Source organism: Cygnus atratus, chromosome Z (genome assembly GCF_013377495.2).
Source record: "Cygnus atratus isolate AKBS03 ecotype Queensland, Australia chromosome Z, CAtr_DNAZoo_HiC_assembly, whole genome shotgun sequence".
In the NCBI taxonomy this organism is placed as follows: domain Eukaryota; kingdom Metazoa; phylum Chordata; class Aves; order Anseriformes; family Anatidae; genus Cygnus; species Cygnus atratus.
Genome location: NC_066396.1, coordinates 49,994,802 through 50,013,664, shown reverse-complemented (window position 1 = coordinate 50,013,664; position 18,863 = coordinate 49,994,802). Strand labels below are relative to the sequence as shown.

At 35.2% G+C, this 18,863-nt stretch overlaps 1 protein-coding gene across 1 annotated transcript in view; it reads right to left on the bottom strand.

Annotated features, from left to right (window-relative positions):
- Positions 1-796: 796 nt before the first annotated feature.
- Positions 797-18,863, bottom strand: part of SLC27A6 (solute carrier family 27 member 6) — a 43,512-nt gene continuing 25,445 nt past the window's right edge. Inside the window, exons 6-10 of the mRNA XM_035572251.2 lie at positions 11,388-11,478; positions 9,690-9,888; positions 8,978-9,075; positions 6,221-6,351; positions 797-3,361 (exon numbers count right to left, since the gene is read on the bottom strand). Coding sequence (XP_035428144.1) covers positions 3,185-3,361; positions 6,221-6,351; positions 8,978-9,075; positions 9,690-9,888; positions 11,388-11,478 — 696 coding nt within the window. The 3' untranslated portion in view covers positions 797-3,184. The remainder of the gene's footprint in view (positions 3,362-6,220; positions 6,352-8,977; positions 9,076-9,689; positions 9,889-11,387; positions 11,479-18,863) is intronic.

The following is an 18,863-nucleotide window of genomic DNA, read 5'->3' as shown; positions in this document are numbered from 1 at the left end:
GCTGGGCAAAGTTGTTGACCAATGAATAGTTAGTGGAAAAGTACTGCTGTGGGGTGAATGATATAAGAAGGGAGCCTGTCCTCAACAAGGATGATGAAGTTATGCCATCAGTAAGAGAGGGATGAAATTATGCCCTCAATAAGAGAGAGCTGAAGTTATGTCATCAATAAAGTAGTAACAGTTACTGATCCTGAAAGAACCCTGGTGTCCGTGTGGTCCATTATGCCACAGGGCTCTTTTGCAAGTCTTTGGAAACAATCAGATTGTCCAAGCTGGCATGATTACACAAATACAGGGGAGTTGCTGGAATTCTCTGTTCTCTAGTGGTCACAGCTGGGAAACCAATCTTTGTAAACTATTCAAGCCAGCTGAGTTAGAAGAGTACTGCTACTGCTGTAAAGCACCTCAGAGATCAGAGACACCATTGGCAGTACTGCTACATGAAAGTTAGACACCTGAATTTTCCCTTCTGTAATGCTGTTTCTGCCCTAGCTTTCCCATGTAGAAACAGTTTCTACATTACAAAATAAGCCACCAAATGGTGACAGTCCCAAACTTTTTTTTTTTTTTTTGGGTATGGAAAAGTATTTACTTGTCTGCCTGTATTTTCTTCATGTTTCTTTTTTTTCTCCTTTCTTTTGCTGTTAAGTGGTAGAACATTTCTTTTCACTAGTCATAAGCAGTATCAAACATTTTAAAGCAGAATAAATGAAAAGTGGTAAATCTAATAACAAAAATGAGTATTTGATTCCATTATATTAAGTTTTATTCTATTATAAGATTTAAGAAGCTACTGTAGATCTCAGGGTAAAGGTTTTTTTTTGTTTTGTTTTTTGTTTTTTTTAATTATAAAAAATGTATTATTTGCCACGTTAGTGTTGCAATAAAAGAAAAGAGATCCTGAAGTATAGTCAACACACACATATGGTGAGATGGACATAAGAGATAAAATAGTTTTGATTTCAACAACAACTTTGCTGAAAATTGTAACCTATTTTGCAAAGTTGGGTTTAACTCTATTGTAAATACTTGACTCTTAAATTTGCAGTCCATGATTAGAAAAGTGGAACTCTGTTCAGAACAGAACATTATTATTTGTATCTAACCAAAAAAGAAGCAAAAAAAAAAAAATCTCCCTGTTGTTGACAGCAATTTGGGGAACTACAAAAAGAAGCAGATATAAAAAGTGGGACTGCTCAGGAAGTGCTAGACCATAGCAACCCCTTCCACTCTTACCTAGCAGTTGTCTCCTTTCCCCTTTATGTGCTTAACCTTTTATAATAACATCTAACATGAAGCATGATGTTGGTGAAGTATTGTTTGGTTTCGCTTCCTTGTAAACTGCAAAACTACAAACTTGCTTATTTGTACTAGCAGTCCCATGAAGAATATAGCACTCAGAAACAAGCACGTTAAGAGTCTTCATATAATTTTTATTGCATTCTTGTGTGCAGAATCAAAGGTCTGGGGTTCACAGTTGGCAAGAATCCACACAGTAGACAATAGATGCAATTCACTTTATTAATTCTCCAACACAGACAGTACCAAACGCTGCAGTAGCTATAGGAGCCCTGCCAGGACAAGGAGACCACCAGGTGCTGAGGAACATCAACCCATGGGCGAGGCTTGCTCCTATTTAAGTGGGCAGCACTTTTCTAATACCGGTTTATGCTCATTAGTGTATTGGGTTCTGGTCACAGTGGATGATCCAATGTGGTCACCCTTATGGCAGCCACCCCACATGATCAGGTTCCATGTCTGAGAAAGTTTGAAACATGAGGGGTGAGCTCCTATATAGAATATAGAATCAAGAGCATTGTGTGGGCTTGACCTTCAGCCAAGCAAGTTACAGCTGGCTACTTGAAATACGCATGAGATAGCAATAAGCAAGAACAGTCCTTAGCCAATCACCTAACTCCTTGCAGTATCTTATAAAATGGCTCATACACCTTGGTTTGGGATTTTAAGGAAAATCAATGAAAGTGATAATCAAAGAAACAGAAGTAGACACAATTTCTAATGCATCGTTTGATGAACAAAGTAGAAAGAAACAAAGAAAAACAGAACAGAATCACCCTTGCAGTGTTCCATGGTACTGGTATACTTCTGGCCATTAAGGCCACTGATCGAAGCTGGCAAAACAATCCATTAGAGGAGGACATTGTCCCATTATTTGTACTGTGTAAGTAATGTATTGAAACAGGCTATTAAAAGTCTTTAAGCAATCAGACTTTAACTGAGACAGCACAAAATTTGTTTAAATAATCTTATATTTTATTTTAAAACTTTTGCAAAGCAGTGCATCAGAATATATGATTAGGAATTTTTAAATTTCTGCTATTTTTATACCCATAAAATAACAATTTTCTGGCAGCCATTAGTAAGAGTAAGGAGGCTATTTATTAGTCAGTATGTATGACATAAAGCCCTTTAAGAATTCTTTTTGTGCTATATGAGTGATTTTCTTCCTACTGTTGATATGCTGCTAAACATTACACAAAAGTTTGGTCTGTCTCCATAACTTAATACTTCAAAGAGCCAGTTTAACAAATGAAAGAGCATGCATCATGACAAAAAGTTCTAGCAGTAATGTTAGTATTAACTTTCTAGTTTTGTGTTTGTTTGGAGTGTTTTCTTCTGTTTCATTCTCTTTCATCTTATGTTCCATCAGAAAAGTCCTCCACATAAGAGGTTTCTTCCAACCCCTTTCAAGTCTTATTTCCTAAAACATATATTGGTAAGTACATATGAAATGTAAATTACATTAAAAATATGTTACTGGCTTATTTTGTCTATCTAGAACTAATAACAGCTTCTGTCACTACATTTTTATATGTTGGATCTTTTTTTACTATTTAGCATTCCCCATATCATTCATGTTAATATAGTACTAAGAAAAACTATCACACTCTGCATCTATACTCCAAAATTAAGATAAAATAGATTTCAATGTTGTTTTACAGGTCATTTACTTGTAATTGATCTCAAGAGGTAGAAATGATTAATGAACAATTATCAAGTGAGGAAAGATACAAGACATATCTGAAAGTAAATATCAAGAATATAAAATACTATTCTGGTTAATAACATATAAATATTGGTAATTATTTTCACTGCTTCTAACACAGTAGTTCATGTAGAGACACAGACTGTCTCCTAATAGCCTATAAGCCTATATAGTTAATTAAAGTTTCATTTGCCCAGATAAGATCCTCTCATGTAGTTCTTTGGTTAACAAGACGTACGCTTGCTTAGAATTATCTAAAAAATAAAGAGGATCAGTAACTGTGGATGGATTAAAACCTTCATCCACTAATCGAAATTTTTGTTGTTTGAAAGTTCCGGTCATTTCCATTGTTTCCTGTAGAAGAGATAAAAATATATTTATTATTCAGTAGAAGAGCTCCTTTTCTTTTGCTCACAACATTTGTTTTCAAAACAAATTTTTGTTTTTAAAAGTCTTACTTAATATAAGATCAATACTAGTTGGCCTTATTACTTTGTAAAACAATGTTTTTCCCAGAATTTTTGCGCTGGACCACCACTTGTTGACATGTGGATAAACACTGCAGCCTCTTGCTTTCTGAATTGTTGTGTAGTTATCAAATGTTATCAAAGTCTTTGGTGGAGCCCCATCATGCCTGAGACAATCTAGCATCTTCATTTGTACACATTACAGATCCACACATCGGAAAGAATCTCAACAAATAAAATATGTTATTAACAGGAACTACTTACTGAAAAAACTCAGGAAATTCTCTATGTCTGTGACTATTTTGGCATTAAGAATAGGCTGAAAGAATCACAAAATTATTGTGGTCCAAATAAAGCTCGATTTTTACTACACATTTTATAATGCTGTTGTGGTTTAGCCCGGCTGGCAGTCAAACACCACACAGCCGTTCGCTCACCCTCCCCCCTCCCTCTCCGGGATGGGGGAGAGAAACGGGAAAGTGAAGCCTGTGAGTTGAGATAAAGACAGTTTATTAAGACGGGGAAAAGAATAACAACAATAATAATAATAATAATAATAATAATAGTATTAATAATAATAATGTGTACGAAATAAGTGATGCACAATGCAATTGCTCACCACCCGTTGACCGATGCCCAGCCTATCCCCGAGCAGCCGGCCCCACCCCTCCACCCCGGCTAGCCACCCCATATATTGTTCAGCATGACGTCAGATGGTGTGGAATACCCCTTTGGCCAGTTTGGGTCAGCTGTCCTGGGTCTGTCCCCTCCCAGCTCCTGCTGCATCCCTAGCCTGCTCGCTAGCAGGACAGAGAGAGGCTGAAAAGTCCTTGGCTTGGTGTAAGCACTGCTCTACAACAATTAAAACACCCGCATGTTATCAGCGCTCTTCTCATCCTAATCCAAAACACAGCACCCTGCCAGGTACTAGGAGGAAAATTAACTCTGTCCTAACTGAAACCAGGACAAATGTTTTCAAGCTTCTCTTCAGAGTCACTGTGTCCCTTGGAAAAAGTAGTAGGAGACATGTAGAGACATGTAGTAGTGAGTTGTTTGGTTTTTTTTTTGTATTTCTAATTTTTTTTTCTAAGCTTCATCTTGTTTTTCAGTCACTATGAACAATATGGAACTCTTCTCTTATTTCCGCTTTCCTTTATTGCAGCCATGCCTCATACACCTCCTTTTTCTTCTCTCACATCCAAAAGAAAATTTCCATCTGCCTTGTTTTTCAAGCACATCAATTTCTCCAGTAACTACTCTCCATCTTCCTACTCTTTTGTTCTTAGTCCAGCACTAGCCATTTTCTTTCTACATTCAAAACAAGTAGGATTTTCTGTCTTCCATCTAAAACCCCTGTGACAGGCACCACTATCCTCTGCAGTGACTAACTTATTGAATTCTCGTCTCCAGTGACCTCATGATTTACCACCAGTCTTGGATTCAACTCCTCCACTACCACTCTAGATCATTCCATTTAAATCTCTGGCTGTTGTGCTTCTTTATTGATTAAATAATTTTGACAAAGTTCCTAATGACCTTATACTGATGAAATTTTAGTGCAGTTATTGCTTATCCTCTTGATCTGTCAAAAACCCTTAATGCATTCATTAATTCTGCTATTCATACTTTCTCATACTCCATGGACTTGTGAGAGTGTGTTTCTTCATTATGTCTATCCTACTTCTCTCTTCTGAGCTCCACTTATTGACCTCCTTTATCTTCTATTCTATCTTTACATTTATATACATGTATACAAATCATATCTGATAGTAGAATTCTTTCTACACTTTTTTTTTCCCATTTTCAAGGTTTTTCACAGTCTCTTCCTTTTTACCTCTTTATTCTAAGCAGTATTCAATCTCTGACTGACCCAGAGAACCAGCTCCCATAACCTATGTTCTCTTTTCAATGATTTTTTTTTTTCAGCTTTCCTTTGGACATAAGAGACTTTCTTCATAACCATCTTCTGCTGTTTGCCTTTGTCATGATGTTCCCAAAACACTTACCACAAGTGAAGATGCTCACAAGCTTCGCTAATCACAGCGATCCATACTGTGTATTTTCTATACTCTCCCTATCTTTTTTCCTAGCCATATGTAGCCTATTGTAATTACTTTTAAATTTTTAACTCTTTGGCAAAGGGACGTTTTTTCTCCAAACTGGACAAGTTACCACAGCAAAGTACTAGTATACAATTAGGCATGATAGGCATTCTGATAGTTATGGTGGTGACAGTAATAATAAACATTTTTAATTTAGGCCCAGTAAATATGGCACATTTTCCAATGTTTTTGTCTTTTTCGTCATTATATTACACGGCAAATAACATCTCATTTGTCTGATTTGCACTATCAATGTGTCTCCTGCTCTACCTTTACTTTTGTACTCTTGTTTCCATCAAATAAAATGGATTTTAGATTATTTTCTCCAGATGCAACAGTTCACATTTTACTAATCTGAACCTTTTGTTTTCCCATGTTCTTGCTTCTAATTCCCTAAATCCTTTTGTATGGTATCCATTCTCACTGGTTTATACAATTCCTCCCATTTTAAAATAATCTGCAGATTTTATTATCTTTTTTTGTAATTCCTCTCCCCAAAATACCATTAATGGAGACAACAAATAGGGCCATTTCTAAAATTAAATTAAGTGATATATTTGCAAGCACTTTCTGTTATTCATTCAGCTATCTCTGTGTTCAAATGACATAGATGTTTGCATGCACAGTACAGTAATGCAGCTTACCCGAACTCTTAAAAAAAGAGGACAGGCATAACTTGGTAGATAGGTCACCACTTGCTTATACATTTGCTCTAAGTCCAATGATTTATTCTGCTTTAAAATGAGAGAGGCCATTCCTGCTTTTCCTTCATGATCTGTGGGAAAGGAAGTAAAATGAGAATTTTCAAACATGAATAAAGTTAAAATTTTTGTGAAGAACCATACAAAAAAGAGCTACATGAATGAACTAACAATAATATATCATCTTCTGAGTTTCAGTAAAACAAAGAGATTACATGTAGATTTTATATAGTATGACTTACTTTTGGAGATTGTTCAAGTGATCAGTTAAACAATAATGCTGCAAATGAGTTGGGCAGGTAAGACTAAATGGAGTACTGTCATGGAGTACCATGCTCAATATTAATCAATATCTGAGGATAAATTACAAAAACCTCTCTCTCTCAAAAAGAGTGCTGAGGTGATTTCACGGATTAGCCAATTATATGTTCTCTTCACTTTCGGCCTTTCTCTCTTGCAAGTATGTTCCCTCAAAACTGTGGATATGAATGTTGACAACAGAGAGAGATTAAAAGTCTTAACTGGTTTGTGGGAAATGCAGGCATCACTGTTGGTCTATGGGAAAGAAAAACAAACAAACAAAAAACAACAGCAACAACAACAAAAACCAGGTAGATAATAAAAACAATAAATTTCAGCAATCAAAAATAATCTCACATTTTAACCATCAGATATTAATAACAGCCAACCTTACTTTTTTCTCCTTTCTATCCTTTTTTTTTTTTTTTTTTGCTAATTGTCCTGGTTTCAGTTAGGACAGAGTTAATTTTCCTCCTAGTACCTGGCAGGGTGCTATGTTTTGGATTAGAATGAGAAGAGCGCTGATAACATGCTGATGTTTTAATTGTTGTAGAGCAGTGCTTACACCAAGCCAAGGACTTTTCAGCCTCTCTCTGTCCTGCTAGCGAGCAGGCTAGGGATGCAGCAGGAGCTGGGAGGGGACAGACCCAGGACAGCTGACCCAAACTGGCCAAAGGGGTATTCCACACCATCTGACGTCATGCTGAACAATATATGGGGTGGCTATCCGGCGGGGGGGGGGTGGGGCCGGCTGCTCGGGGATAGGCTGGGCATCGGTCAACGGGTGGTGAGCAATTGCATTGTGCATCACTTATTTCGTACACATTATTATTATTAATACTATTATTATTATTATTGTTATTATTGTTTTCCTGTCTTAATAAACTGTCTTTATCTCAACTCACAGACTTCACTTTCCCGTTTCTCTCCCCCATCCCGGAGAGGGAGGGGGGAGGGTGAGCGAACGGCTGTGTGGTGTTTGGCTGCCAGCCGGGCTAAAACACAACACTAATGCTATAGCTTCTGTGAGGAAATTGATTTGCATATGTTTTAAGTACAATTATCATGACAGTTCTATGAACTGGTTCAGCTATTTCTTCATACAGGTAAGAATTGGCAAGTAAATGTATGCTGTCATATTTTTGATCCTGATTTTCAATAAGTCTTCTTCATTTTGATTTTTCTTGTTTTGTGGCTTTAAACTAGTGGCAAGTGACACCTTTTGCACATTTTAAACACTTATCATTACGTAGTGGGTTCACCTTGGCCGAGGGCTAAACATCCACCTAGCCTCTCACTCATTTCCTTCTCTCACAGAAGATGGAAAATAGAAAGAAGGTGAGAAGACTCATGGCAGTTTAAAAGGGAAAGCAAAAGGGGTACACTAGCAAAGCAAAAAGCAGAATTCATTCACTACTTTCCACTGGTAGGCAAATGTCCAGGCACTTACTGGAAAACAAGGGCTCAGCATGGGCAATGGTTGCTTGGGAAGGCAAGTGCCATAAACAGAAATGTACCCCCTCTTCTTCATTTCCCTAAACTTTTATTACTGAGCGTGGCATCATATGATATGGAATATCCTTTTGGTTAGTTTGGGTCAGCTGCCCTATCTACATCTCCTCCCAGCCTCTTGCCCAACACTGCATACACACAGTAGAGAGAAAATCTTGACACTGTGTAAGCTTTGTTCAGCAATAGCCAAGCATTGGTGTGTTATCAGCACTGTTTTAACCACAAATGCAAAGTACAGAACCTTAAAGGTTACTATGAAGGAAGTCATCTCCCTCCCATCCTCACCTAGAACACATTTTTAAAAGCCTTTAGCAATAACCAGAATCAGGCCCAAATAATCTCATGAAATTTAGCTAAAAATATTATTGAAAAAAATACATTATTTTCTTTATTAGTCATTTATTTATTTTTCTATCCATTTGTTTCTTGCCCTGTCTTTAGCTTTATAATATTCCTGTTTTTAGATGGTTATGAGGCTAAGTTAAAAGTGAAATAAAATAGTAGCATTTATTCATATACTTTCAAGCAACTTTAATTCTTACCCCGTTGACGTGATTATTTTCTGACACATGAAAGTGTGGATTTTCCATGGCTGTCTATTTCATAAAGCTTGAAACTTTCATTTAGGTTTTGTAGCTATCACAAATTCATGAAAGATAGGTAATTTTTCAAAAGTACACATCATTGCGTGCACATAAAAATGCATGATTCACTGGCTCATTCACGAACAATTGGTATTTTCTTCATCTACGTACAGATTTTAGCTAGGTATTAAGCAGATGACTCAATCAGAAATGATTCATAGGCTTATAACATGAAATAAAAAACTTATGAGAGTTAACAAATAAACCTAGGGGAAGAAAAACATAAAACTGAAGCTTTCCTTACCTGGCACAGATACACCATACACATTTGCTTCTTGTATGAAATCCAACATTACAATGACATCAGAAACTTCTGTTGTTGCAACATTCTCCCCTTTCCATCTAAAACATGAAAAAAATAATTTGATCCCATGAAAACATATGGTCATCTACTCTTTAAAAAACATTAACTTTAGTAAGACTTCCATTCAGTTTAGACTATTAAAACCTCACATTTATTCCTGCTTGTCATCTCAGTATATTGGTCTGATAACCAGAAGACAGTGCTTGTAATTGAAATGTTACTGGATATTATCTATCACTATAAAGCACAATTAAAGTTTATCATAATCTGATTTAATGGTTTTCAAAATTTTGATGTATGTCAAAATACATCAGATGTGACCAGTCTTCAGTATTGATATATTTTTCTCTGTTTCAGTATCTAATTCTCCTTGCCTACAACAAAATGATCATTGGTTAGTATGATCACTGGAAGTATTGTTCAAAGACCTGGACTTCCTACAAAACCTTCTGGAAATGAGTTATCCAGCTCTGCAGGAGCACTTTTTACTAAATTAAGCTCCTATCATCCACTTCAAGATCATTATAGACTACATCACAATAGTTATAAACTGAATACTTCCTGCTGAAAACAAATAGAACAAGTATTATTCTATCCTACATGTCTGTTTTTTAATGAAAAAAAAAAATGTAAAAGGAAACAATGATTATACCTGAAGGTATCTCCAATCCTGTCCCAAAAATACAGGAAGTTCTCATGGTCTTGAACCATTAGATCTCCAGTATTAAAATAAAGATCTCCCTTCTTAAATACTTCACTGAGTAATTTCTTTTCTGTGTGCCTCTTATTGCCAGCATAACCAAAGAAGGGGTTCTTCGCATTCACTTTGGAAATGAGAAGACCAGCCTCACCTACATGGAGAAGTTGAAATGAACGTATGATACACTGTTCCTGTACTGCACATTAGTGTTAGTTTGCTACATATGACTTTACAAGACCAGGAACCAAGTTTGGCAGGGTTCAGTACATAAGGCCAAATAATAAAAGCTTACCTGCTTTGCAATTCATATAGCTATCTCTATGTGCAAAGTGACCATAAAGACACAGTACAATATTCTCCACTCAAACTCCCAGTGTTTTGTATTTCTTGATAACTAAACAGTTCTGATCCATCAACCATGAGTTTAGTCACAGTAACTTTATCTTCTCAAAGCACTCACTCCAAGTGAATATTACGTCCCACTTCCCACACCTTACTGAATTTTTAGTGATGAGTCTCAACTTCAGCACTTTCCTAGTGAATTAAAAAGCTAGTGTTTCTGAAGAAGCAGGTGTTCAACCAAGACAGTAAATCCTTATTTAATCTCAGAACTTCTGAGAACACTTCTGAGGAATTTTCATTAATGTGATAAAACATTGTTGCTGTCTTTGCAGAGTAAAATATCAATGTTTTAACATATTTTTTCCTAAAAAAAAAAAAAAAAAACAGTGACATGGAAATAGGGTAATCCTGTCATGCATGTCCTACATCACAGTATTAGTTTCCTGAAAGTGTAATAGTATGAACTCCTAACAGTTTTGGAAGCACGTTCTGAACAACAAAGCTTAAGAGTTGCATTACTTTATCAAAGTAAAGAATTACAGTGATGAAAATACATAAAATAAAAATATGTCTTAAGTTATGTCACTTACATCTTTTGGGAACCACATTTTCCTGGAACTGCCCGTGTTTGATTAAGATGTGCTACAGAATCTCCAAACTCCTTTGAAAAATCCACCTCAGCTCCCTGTTAAAGCAGTCTGTCTGACCTTTAAATATGAGTTTGTCTCACTTCAGCTTCCAGGCATTAATTACAGCTGTTATCTTCCCACAGTACAATAGGGGTGCTTTAGTATCTGATAAACACTTTGCAAATAGGTACAATAAAGAAAAACTAGATATCTAATAAGTATTTTGAAGACAGTTATAATCAAGCAACCTCTTATATATCTATATATTTGATAAACTAAGTACTGGAACACTATCAAGAGCAGTTAATCTCCAAAAAGCATTTGCTCTAATCCACCAGACTTTCTTGTAGATCTCTTAGGCAATCATCTCAGTATGTTAACCTCCCTTAAAAAATACAGATCACATTACTTACATATTCAGTGATAATACCACATTGTCGCTTTTATACATTGCTCTCTGTGAATATCCAAGGATCTCCTAAATTCTTTTGGTGTTCAGCACTGCTGTGCTTAATAATGTTCTGTCTTACATCAAAAATCATATTGCTTTTGTCAAAGCGAACAGTAATAGTTTATGTCGGCATAATACAGTAATACAATAGCAATTAAAAAAAAAAATCTTTGAGGTATTTGTATTGCAATCAAAAGACAATTGTATCCTACTGTAATACATACTTACCTTTCTTAACTTTTTCACACCAACCATGCTTATTTCTAACTGGTTCATCTTTTTGGAAATCATACTTGATTAAATCAAATGGAAAAAAAAGCTAAAAAATGGAAAAAGTGTCATCAGTTATTCATCTACACAGTGACATCTGGTGGCAGCAAATTTAAGCAAAGAAACCTTTAGTTTTGGTCATCTAAAAGTAGAGTGCATTTCATATAAACTTTCTATGTGTAAACTTACACCATTTCCTGGAGGGAAGTGACATCAGAATATTTATGTAATCTTGTAACTTTCAAAAATACTTGGTGAAGACAGAATTGTGATTTTGTTCATTTTCTTGTAAATTAGTTGTGGGATGCACATATCAGTGGAACAGCCTACATGAGTCAGGATAATAGAAGCATATATGAAATTTGAACTGACATTTAACGGTAGCTGATATGAAAAGTCTTCTAGGGATATTCTGGTGCCTAAAACAAATGGGAAAGCACGGGACTACATATCCTTACAAACAGAAGCCTGCTTCCTACTGGGCTTTATTCTTGCCTAACTAGCCTCAGTTCTTCCCTCTGAAAAGTCCTACCACGAGCATCAGCAGTAAGATATGTACTCCTATGTCGTTTTACAAAGTTATGTAGCTGTGGATGTGCCATAGTTATGTCAGGGTCAGTTCTGCATTTCTTGGAAATACTGTGAACCCTTGAGTCCTAACACTGCTGACCTAACTGATCTCCTAGTTTTATTTTACAACCAACCTTCCTCTCATATAAGTATCACAGAGAATATGACTCTGAGTAAGCTGAAGGAGAGGGCAAGATATTCTTATCAACACTACAAATCACAATATTTTTACTTCCTAGATATGCAGGGTCTGACTCTTACTTCATCTTATTTTTCTACTGTGATATAAATCTAAATTAGACCTAAAAGATAGCTATAGGCTTGATACCACATGGACCACTGTTGTTGTGATTATTATCCTAAGGCTTTGATTTGTTCAGCTTAGGAGTCTTCTAATTTCTGTTTTCCTAAAGAAGTATATCGGCAATCTATTTAACAATGTATTTAATCTATTTAATGTTAATCAAACCAAGGATATATAATATCTTTTCCCATAGAAATCCTGACAAGCAGAGAAAACAATTTTAAAAAACGGAACTTTTCACTATAAAGAAATGTAATGTAATGTAATGAAATAAATGTAATGTAAAGGATGTTATGAAAGTGACTGAAGTAATGGATAGGGTGCCAAAACATAAAACCCTTTGCTTTTCTGCACCTAGTTTGCATGAGTTCTACAACGACTTTATCCTAACCTGAAATGTCTTTGTAGTTATATAACATCATTTTGTTTTCAAGAAGTCCAAATAAATAGTGGCTTGAATCAAACATTAAGCACACAGTTTCCGCCTCCTTTGGAAAAAAATATTTCACTTTTCAAAACTGACCATTGTATTTTGCTTGCACCCAAAATCTGAAACAAAAGATATTTTAAAAAGTTGACCAATTGAACAAGGTTTAAGCGCACTGTGCAAAATCAATCCAAGAATTGGACACTTTTTCAATAAAGTCATAGGGAATTTTTCTTTATAACAATATTCTGTAGTGTTTATCAAAAACAAGAGTTTGAGAGCTAAAGGGTTTACCTTAATTAGAAAATAGCTGTTTTACTCTTGATAAGCCACATGACAGGTATTCATAATGAACAGTAAGCAGAAGGGATTTTTGTTGTTGTTTTTTGTTTGTTTTGTTTTGTTTTTCTTGGAGAAATTTCTTTGGATTTCTACATTTAATTGCTGTCTTTTTTTTTTTTTTTTTTACAATGATATTTACTATTTTAATAGTATGACATGTTATTCTGATATTTTTGTATTTGATTAGAACAGCAGTTTTCCCTGCTCAGTTCCATTTTCATCCATTTACTCCTTCAGAGTTCAGTAGATATGCTTTGTCAACATATTAGTCTGCATGATGCATTATTTTAAGTTGTTTAAAATAGTCAAAAGCTTTAATTTAGTATTTGAGATCATCTAAAAGACTGATGAGACTTTTAGTATTTATGCCACTGCATACATCTTTTACTGCTTGCAGCTTTGACGTATTATCTATGCCTATTGCAGTTAAGTCTTTGAAATAACTCATGCAAATGCTTAATTAAAAGGAGAAAACAACACATATTGCATTAGACATGCACAATGAAAACATATGCCAATATATTTTCTGTTCAAACATATGTCTTTATGCAAACAGCTTTCTTTCCATATTAAATAATAGAAAATGAAAGCTCCAGAGCAAAGCATTTAGTCTGGGTACTGGTCTACATTTGTTTTATCCCATTTAAAATTTATTGGAAAAGAGAGCCTGAACTGCTGAAGCATTACCATATTATTTTCACACAGTAGTGCATGCAGCATTCATCATTTTAATGTGTATTTTACTCCCTAAAGCACTATGTAAACGCATAAAAACAAAAGCATCATTTACCTAGTTGAAGCTTAAAATGAGTTAAACTGCAATGTTATCGTCTATTACTGTGCAATTTGGATGTTATTCAACAACAGCATTGCAAAACACTATATATTATTTAAAAAAAAAAAAAGGAAATTTGAGTTGTTAAATGTTATTTCAAAATTAGCTTTGATATTCCTAAAGTTTCAACTTATATGGAATGACAATATTAAAAAAAAAAAAAAAAAAGTTAAAGCTAAGCTTGATATTAACAGAATCACCATATATTCCACCATAAGTAAGATAATTCGGAATATACTTAAAGTACCTTAGAGTATCTTAGATCAAAACTAGTCAAAAGAGCAGAATCAACACTAATTTTTAGTTAATCTGATATGCATTCCTGTCCATTGACCAATGAACTTGAGAGCGCCCATTGCTTGCACAAACACGTATCAATGTTTTGTCTGTGAGTACAGTTTCACAGGGTCTTAAGACTTGGTTAAAACTGTTTGCTTTTAAACTAAAAATTATCTCTTTTGCCATTTGCTTTTATGGCTATATGAAAAAAGTGCATAGTACTAATTCTGTGTTGCTGTTTTACATAAGATGTTTTAAATGCTGAAATGACATATGGATATATTAGAACAAGTTCAGAGGAGGGCCACAAAGACGATCAAGGGGCTGGAGCACCTCTCCCATGAAGACAGATTGAGCAAGCTGGGGTTGTTCAGCCTGGAGTATAAAGGGCTCCAGGGAGACCTTATAGTGGCCTTCCTGTACCTAAAGGGGGCCTACAGGAGAACTGGGGAGGGAGTCTTTGTCAGGGAGTGGAGTGATAGGACAAGGGGTAATGGCTTTAAACTAAAAAGAGAGAGATTAAAATTAGTTATAAGGAAGAAATTCTTCACTCAGAGGGTGGTGAGGCACTGGCACAGGTTGCCCAGAGAAGCTGTGGATGCCCCATCCCTGGAGGTGTTCAAGGCCAGGCTGGATGGGGCTTCGGGCAACCTGGTCTCATGGGAGATGTCCCTGTCCATGACAGGGGGATTGGAAATAGGTGATCTTTAAGGTCCTTTCAAATCCAAGTCATTCTATTATTCTGTGGATGTTATCAACTTACATTTTCCATCAAATATGACTTAAATGTTTTTCAGCTCGCAGCTGATTTTGAGGCATACAATTTTGAGTAACAGAGGTTTAGATTCCTATAATTGTTGCAATACTTATGTTTAAAATAATGAAAAAATAAATTTATAAATAAAATTTTGAATACATTTTTTGTATGCTGTTCTTTCAGGTATTCTTGCCATGGATTATTTTTAGGCCTTATTATAAGCTTTCTTGTATCTCAGCAGTTCCATTCCCCCATTGAATATTCTCTGCTGTCACACAGAATATATTTCAGTGCAAGACAGACATTTACATACATATTTGACAGATGTTACTGAGAGTCTTTTTCCAAAAAAAAAAAAAAAACATTTATATGTATGTACATAATTGATTTCATAATACATTTAATGTATTATGATAATGTCATGATAAAATTAAACATAAATGTTAGCATACAGATGTATGTCAGGTGTAAACTTCAGACAGCAATTTATTATATTACTATGCTAATTTACATAATCTTCTTTGTAAAATATTTCAAGAGGTATCATCTAAAAAGCTAGCCAAATGATTCTACTATGCTGTTCACTGAGTCTATATGAACATTATGAATATCCATATTTAAGGGTTTATTCATATACCACAGTGATGCTTTCAAGCACATGAACCAATTCCTCATATAAAGAGTACTATGTGAAAATAAGTGCAAACAAGAGCAGTGCCTTGATTTAACATCTCACACACAGTCACTTCTTGGATGTCTGGCAACTGCTATACCATTCATCTGTTTCTTCCCATTAATTTGTGACTTCCAAATTATTTACAAAAATAAATGTGTAGAACCCTAATATTTATCAAAGCTATTTCTCCCCTGACCACTTGGCAGTTACTGACACAAAACATTCTTTCCTCATTCTGAGGGCTAAATTTATTTTTTTTTTTTTACAGATGTAACCTTTGTCAGCGTTTCACCTTTAGAAACTGTGCCCTTATTGCCGTTAGGCACAACAGAAATGACATCATATTTCTATTAGTTTTTCCCCACTAAAAATATTATATCTTGAACCTACCTGCCATTATTCCAACTATACTTGTGATTTTTGTACGTATGGACTTTTATACCACATTTACTTCATTCTGACTGTGTAACTATGCCAATAGAAAGAGTATGTTTCTTCCTTTGCTGTTATCACATGTATGGTCACCCAAATCTCTTCTCCCCTTTTTCCATTTTCTTTCTTTCTGTTCCCAGATTAAGAAACAGGTGTGTAGGAAAATCCCAGGATATATGCCTAAGAATATCTTCTCATATCATCCTATTTGTCAAGAGAATAAGATTTCAAACATATGTATGATTTCTTTGCAGAAGCAAAATAATTTAGTAACCAGATAGATGTGCCTTCTTTGTGCCATTCTCTGCTTTCCAGCATGAGAGTCTCCCTTTTCAACTTCAGGTCGTTCAAGGGTCAGAGAATCGGAAATAAAGCTGCTCTTGTTTATGTATTGCTAGACGTCCAGTGGATGTCATTCAGACTGAAGTAAAACAAACACAACAGCTACACTGCAGAATGCATTGTCTAATAACCTTAAACCTGTAAAACATATTTAAAAACAGCAAAAGCCTTAAATAAGTCAAAACTAACTTAGATATGGCATTAAAAAGCAGGGTGAGTTTGTGTCACAATACTCAATTGCAGAATAATCAAAAACACATATAAAAGGAGGTCCCCAAAATTTAGTATTAATTTTTTTTATATATGAAATCACAAAAAATGTCTCATGTTTCCACCACCCATTCTCTCTCTCTACCTCTTTTTGACTTTTCTTTTCTGCATCTCCTTACACAATCCATACAGATACATAAACATTTGTTCATGTCAACACTACTTTGCTTCAGCATATGGGGGAGCTAGCTGCTCCTGCAAACTAGAAAGCGTCACAAAGCAGACTGGAGCTGTCATTCCAGAGTGACTGCACAGGTAAAAAGAGCAAAGTCCCATCAGCTTACAGACTGGAAAAAATTTAATTTGACACTTCTAAGTAGTGTAATACAAAAATATTAATGTCATTTTGTTCTGCTGACATAAATTATTTGAGAGAGAGATAAGGTACATCATGCAACCATAAAGGTTCTGAATCAAAACAGAGTACTTGTGAAAAAGTGCCTGATGTGGCCTTGGAAAAGTCTTTCAGAACACCTCAATTTGGAAGATATTTTTGCCAGATCTATTCCCACATAATGAGGGTCATATAATTCACCCAAAACCTAGCTAAGGATACCATGCCCACATAATCAAGGTGAGGTAATTTGTCTCCACACTGAAACTCATTTTCAGTGACAACCTTTATTCTTCTCTACAGACACAGATGGCCAAATTCACATATGTTGGTGGAAGGGGTGTATACCTTAGGCCTGCATGGACAATGGTAATAGCTAAATAGTGAGTCTGCTCACAAATAACGTGCTTTAGCGACGATTCTTATAACAGAAACTATAGAAATAACTGAAGACTTACTAACTGAAGACTTACTGTAGATGTATTTCTAAGGAAAACAGAGTATTGACAGAACATAAATTGATTTCAAGCCAAGCCAAATGCTATGAATGGCTTTTTCTGGTTCATAAAATCCCTTATTGTCTTTCCATATTCATACTGAGTAAGCAAGGGGACAATCCATAATTATCTTAGCAGACTATACTGGTGTTTCCACAGAATACAGCAGTTTGAACTTGAAACAGCATATAAATTATAGAAAAGATGTCTAGTGAAATCAAGTAGTTAGTTACAACTGCATTTATTGCAGTTTGCATGAGCTGTTTTTTCTCCTAATCTGCAGCAACTGTCTTAAATTGAAAATCCAGTCATTAAAGAGGAAAAAGTATCATGTTTCATGTGGAAAAAAAAAAAAAAAAAAGCCCCAAATACTAATCTGCCTTTTGGGAATGCATAAAGCAAATTTTATTGATATATGACATGCCAACATTAATGCATGCAAAAAGCACAAACTACTACTTGACTAAAAGTAGAGAAAAGTAAGTTAATAATTAGGTAATTTCAAGTCTAATCCTTTTTCTGCTGTAACTTAGTCCAGAAAGTTAGTGATTTCTGACAAAAATCTGTCAAAAGTTCTAAAATTCTGAAAACATATTCAAGTTCTGAACAAATGTAAAATTTCATGAGATAGAAGGAAAAAAGTGGTTTACAAGTAATTAGATCATTTGGCCCTCTAAAACAAAATGTAACATGAGCTCTAAGGCTCCTGATTCAGCTACTGCTCCCCTAAATTCCAGATTCCTTATTTCCTGTGGTGGATCTCTGTCTTTCTAGAGACAGCTACCATCACCACATGTCCATGCATATTACAAATTATCAATGACATAGAACACACAAAATCAGCAGAGTAAATCTGCTTTAATTCTTGAGCTCCCAAAGGTTTCTGAAAAACATTGTAGCTCTTGTGGTCTCTCTCTGAATGTTTCCAAGTTGTTCCTTGCAAAGTCTGAAGGCAAAACATAAGCTGATTGGTTCCGATCCCTGCAGAGAAGATCTAGGAATTCCTCTGGGCCCTGAATTGTGAAGTAGTCTATGTGGTGATGATGTATTGAGATTGTGAACCCTGGGACATATGCTGTCTACAAACATATTTCCACTTCATCTGAAGTCACCTCACACAAGTGTGCTTCAAAACGATATTTTTAGATAACGGTGAAAACAGATTGGTCTGGACATTTTACTGTTAGTTTTCCTTAGAAGCACAAATGCCACTTCAGTCAGGAGGATTTGTATACATAGATAGGTATCTGAGTTACTTTTGTAAATTCTAGGCAATGTGTGTAGTCCTATTTATTTCAAGTAGAGTAAAAATTAACATAAATAGCAATATAACATTAAATACCTAGTCTCCTTGCTAGAAAGCATTGCT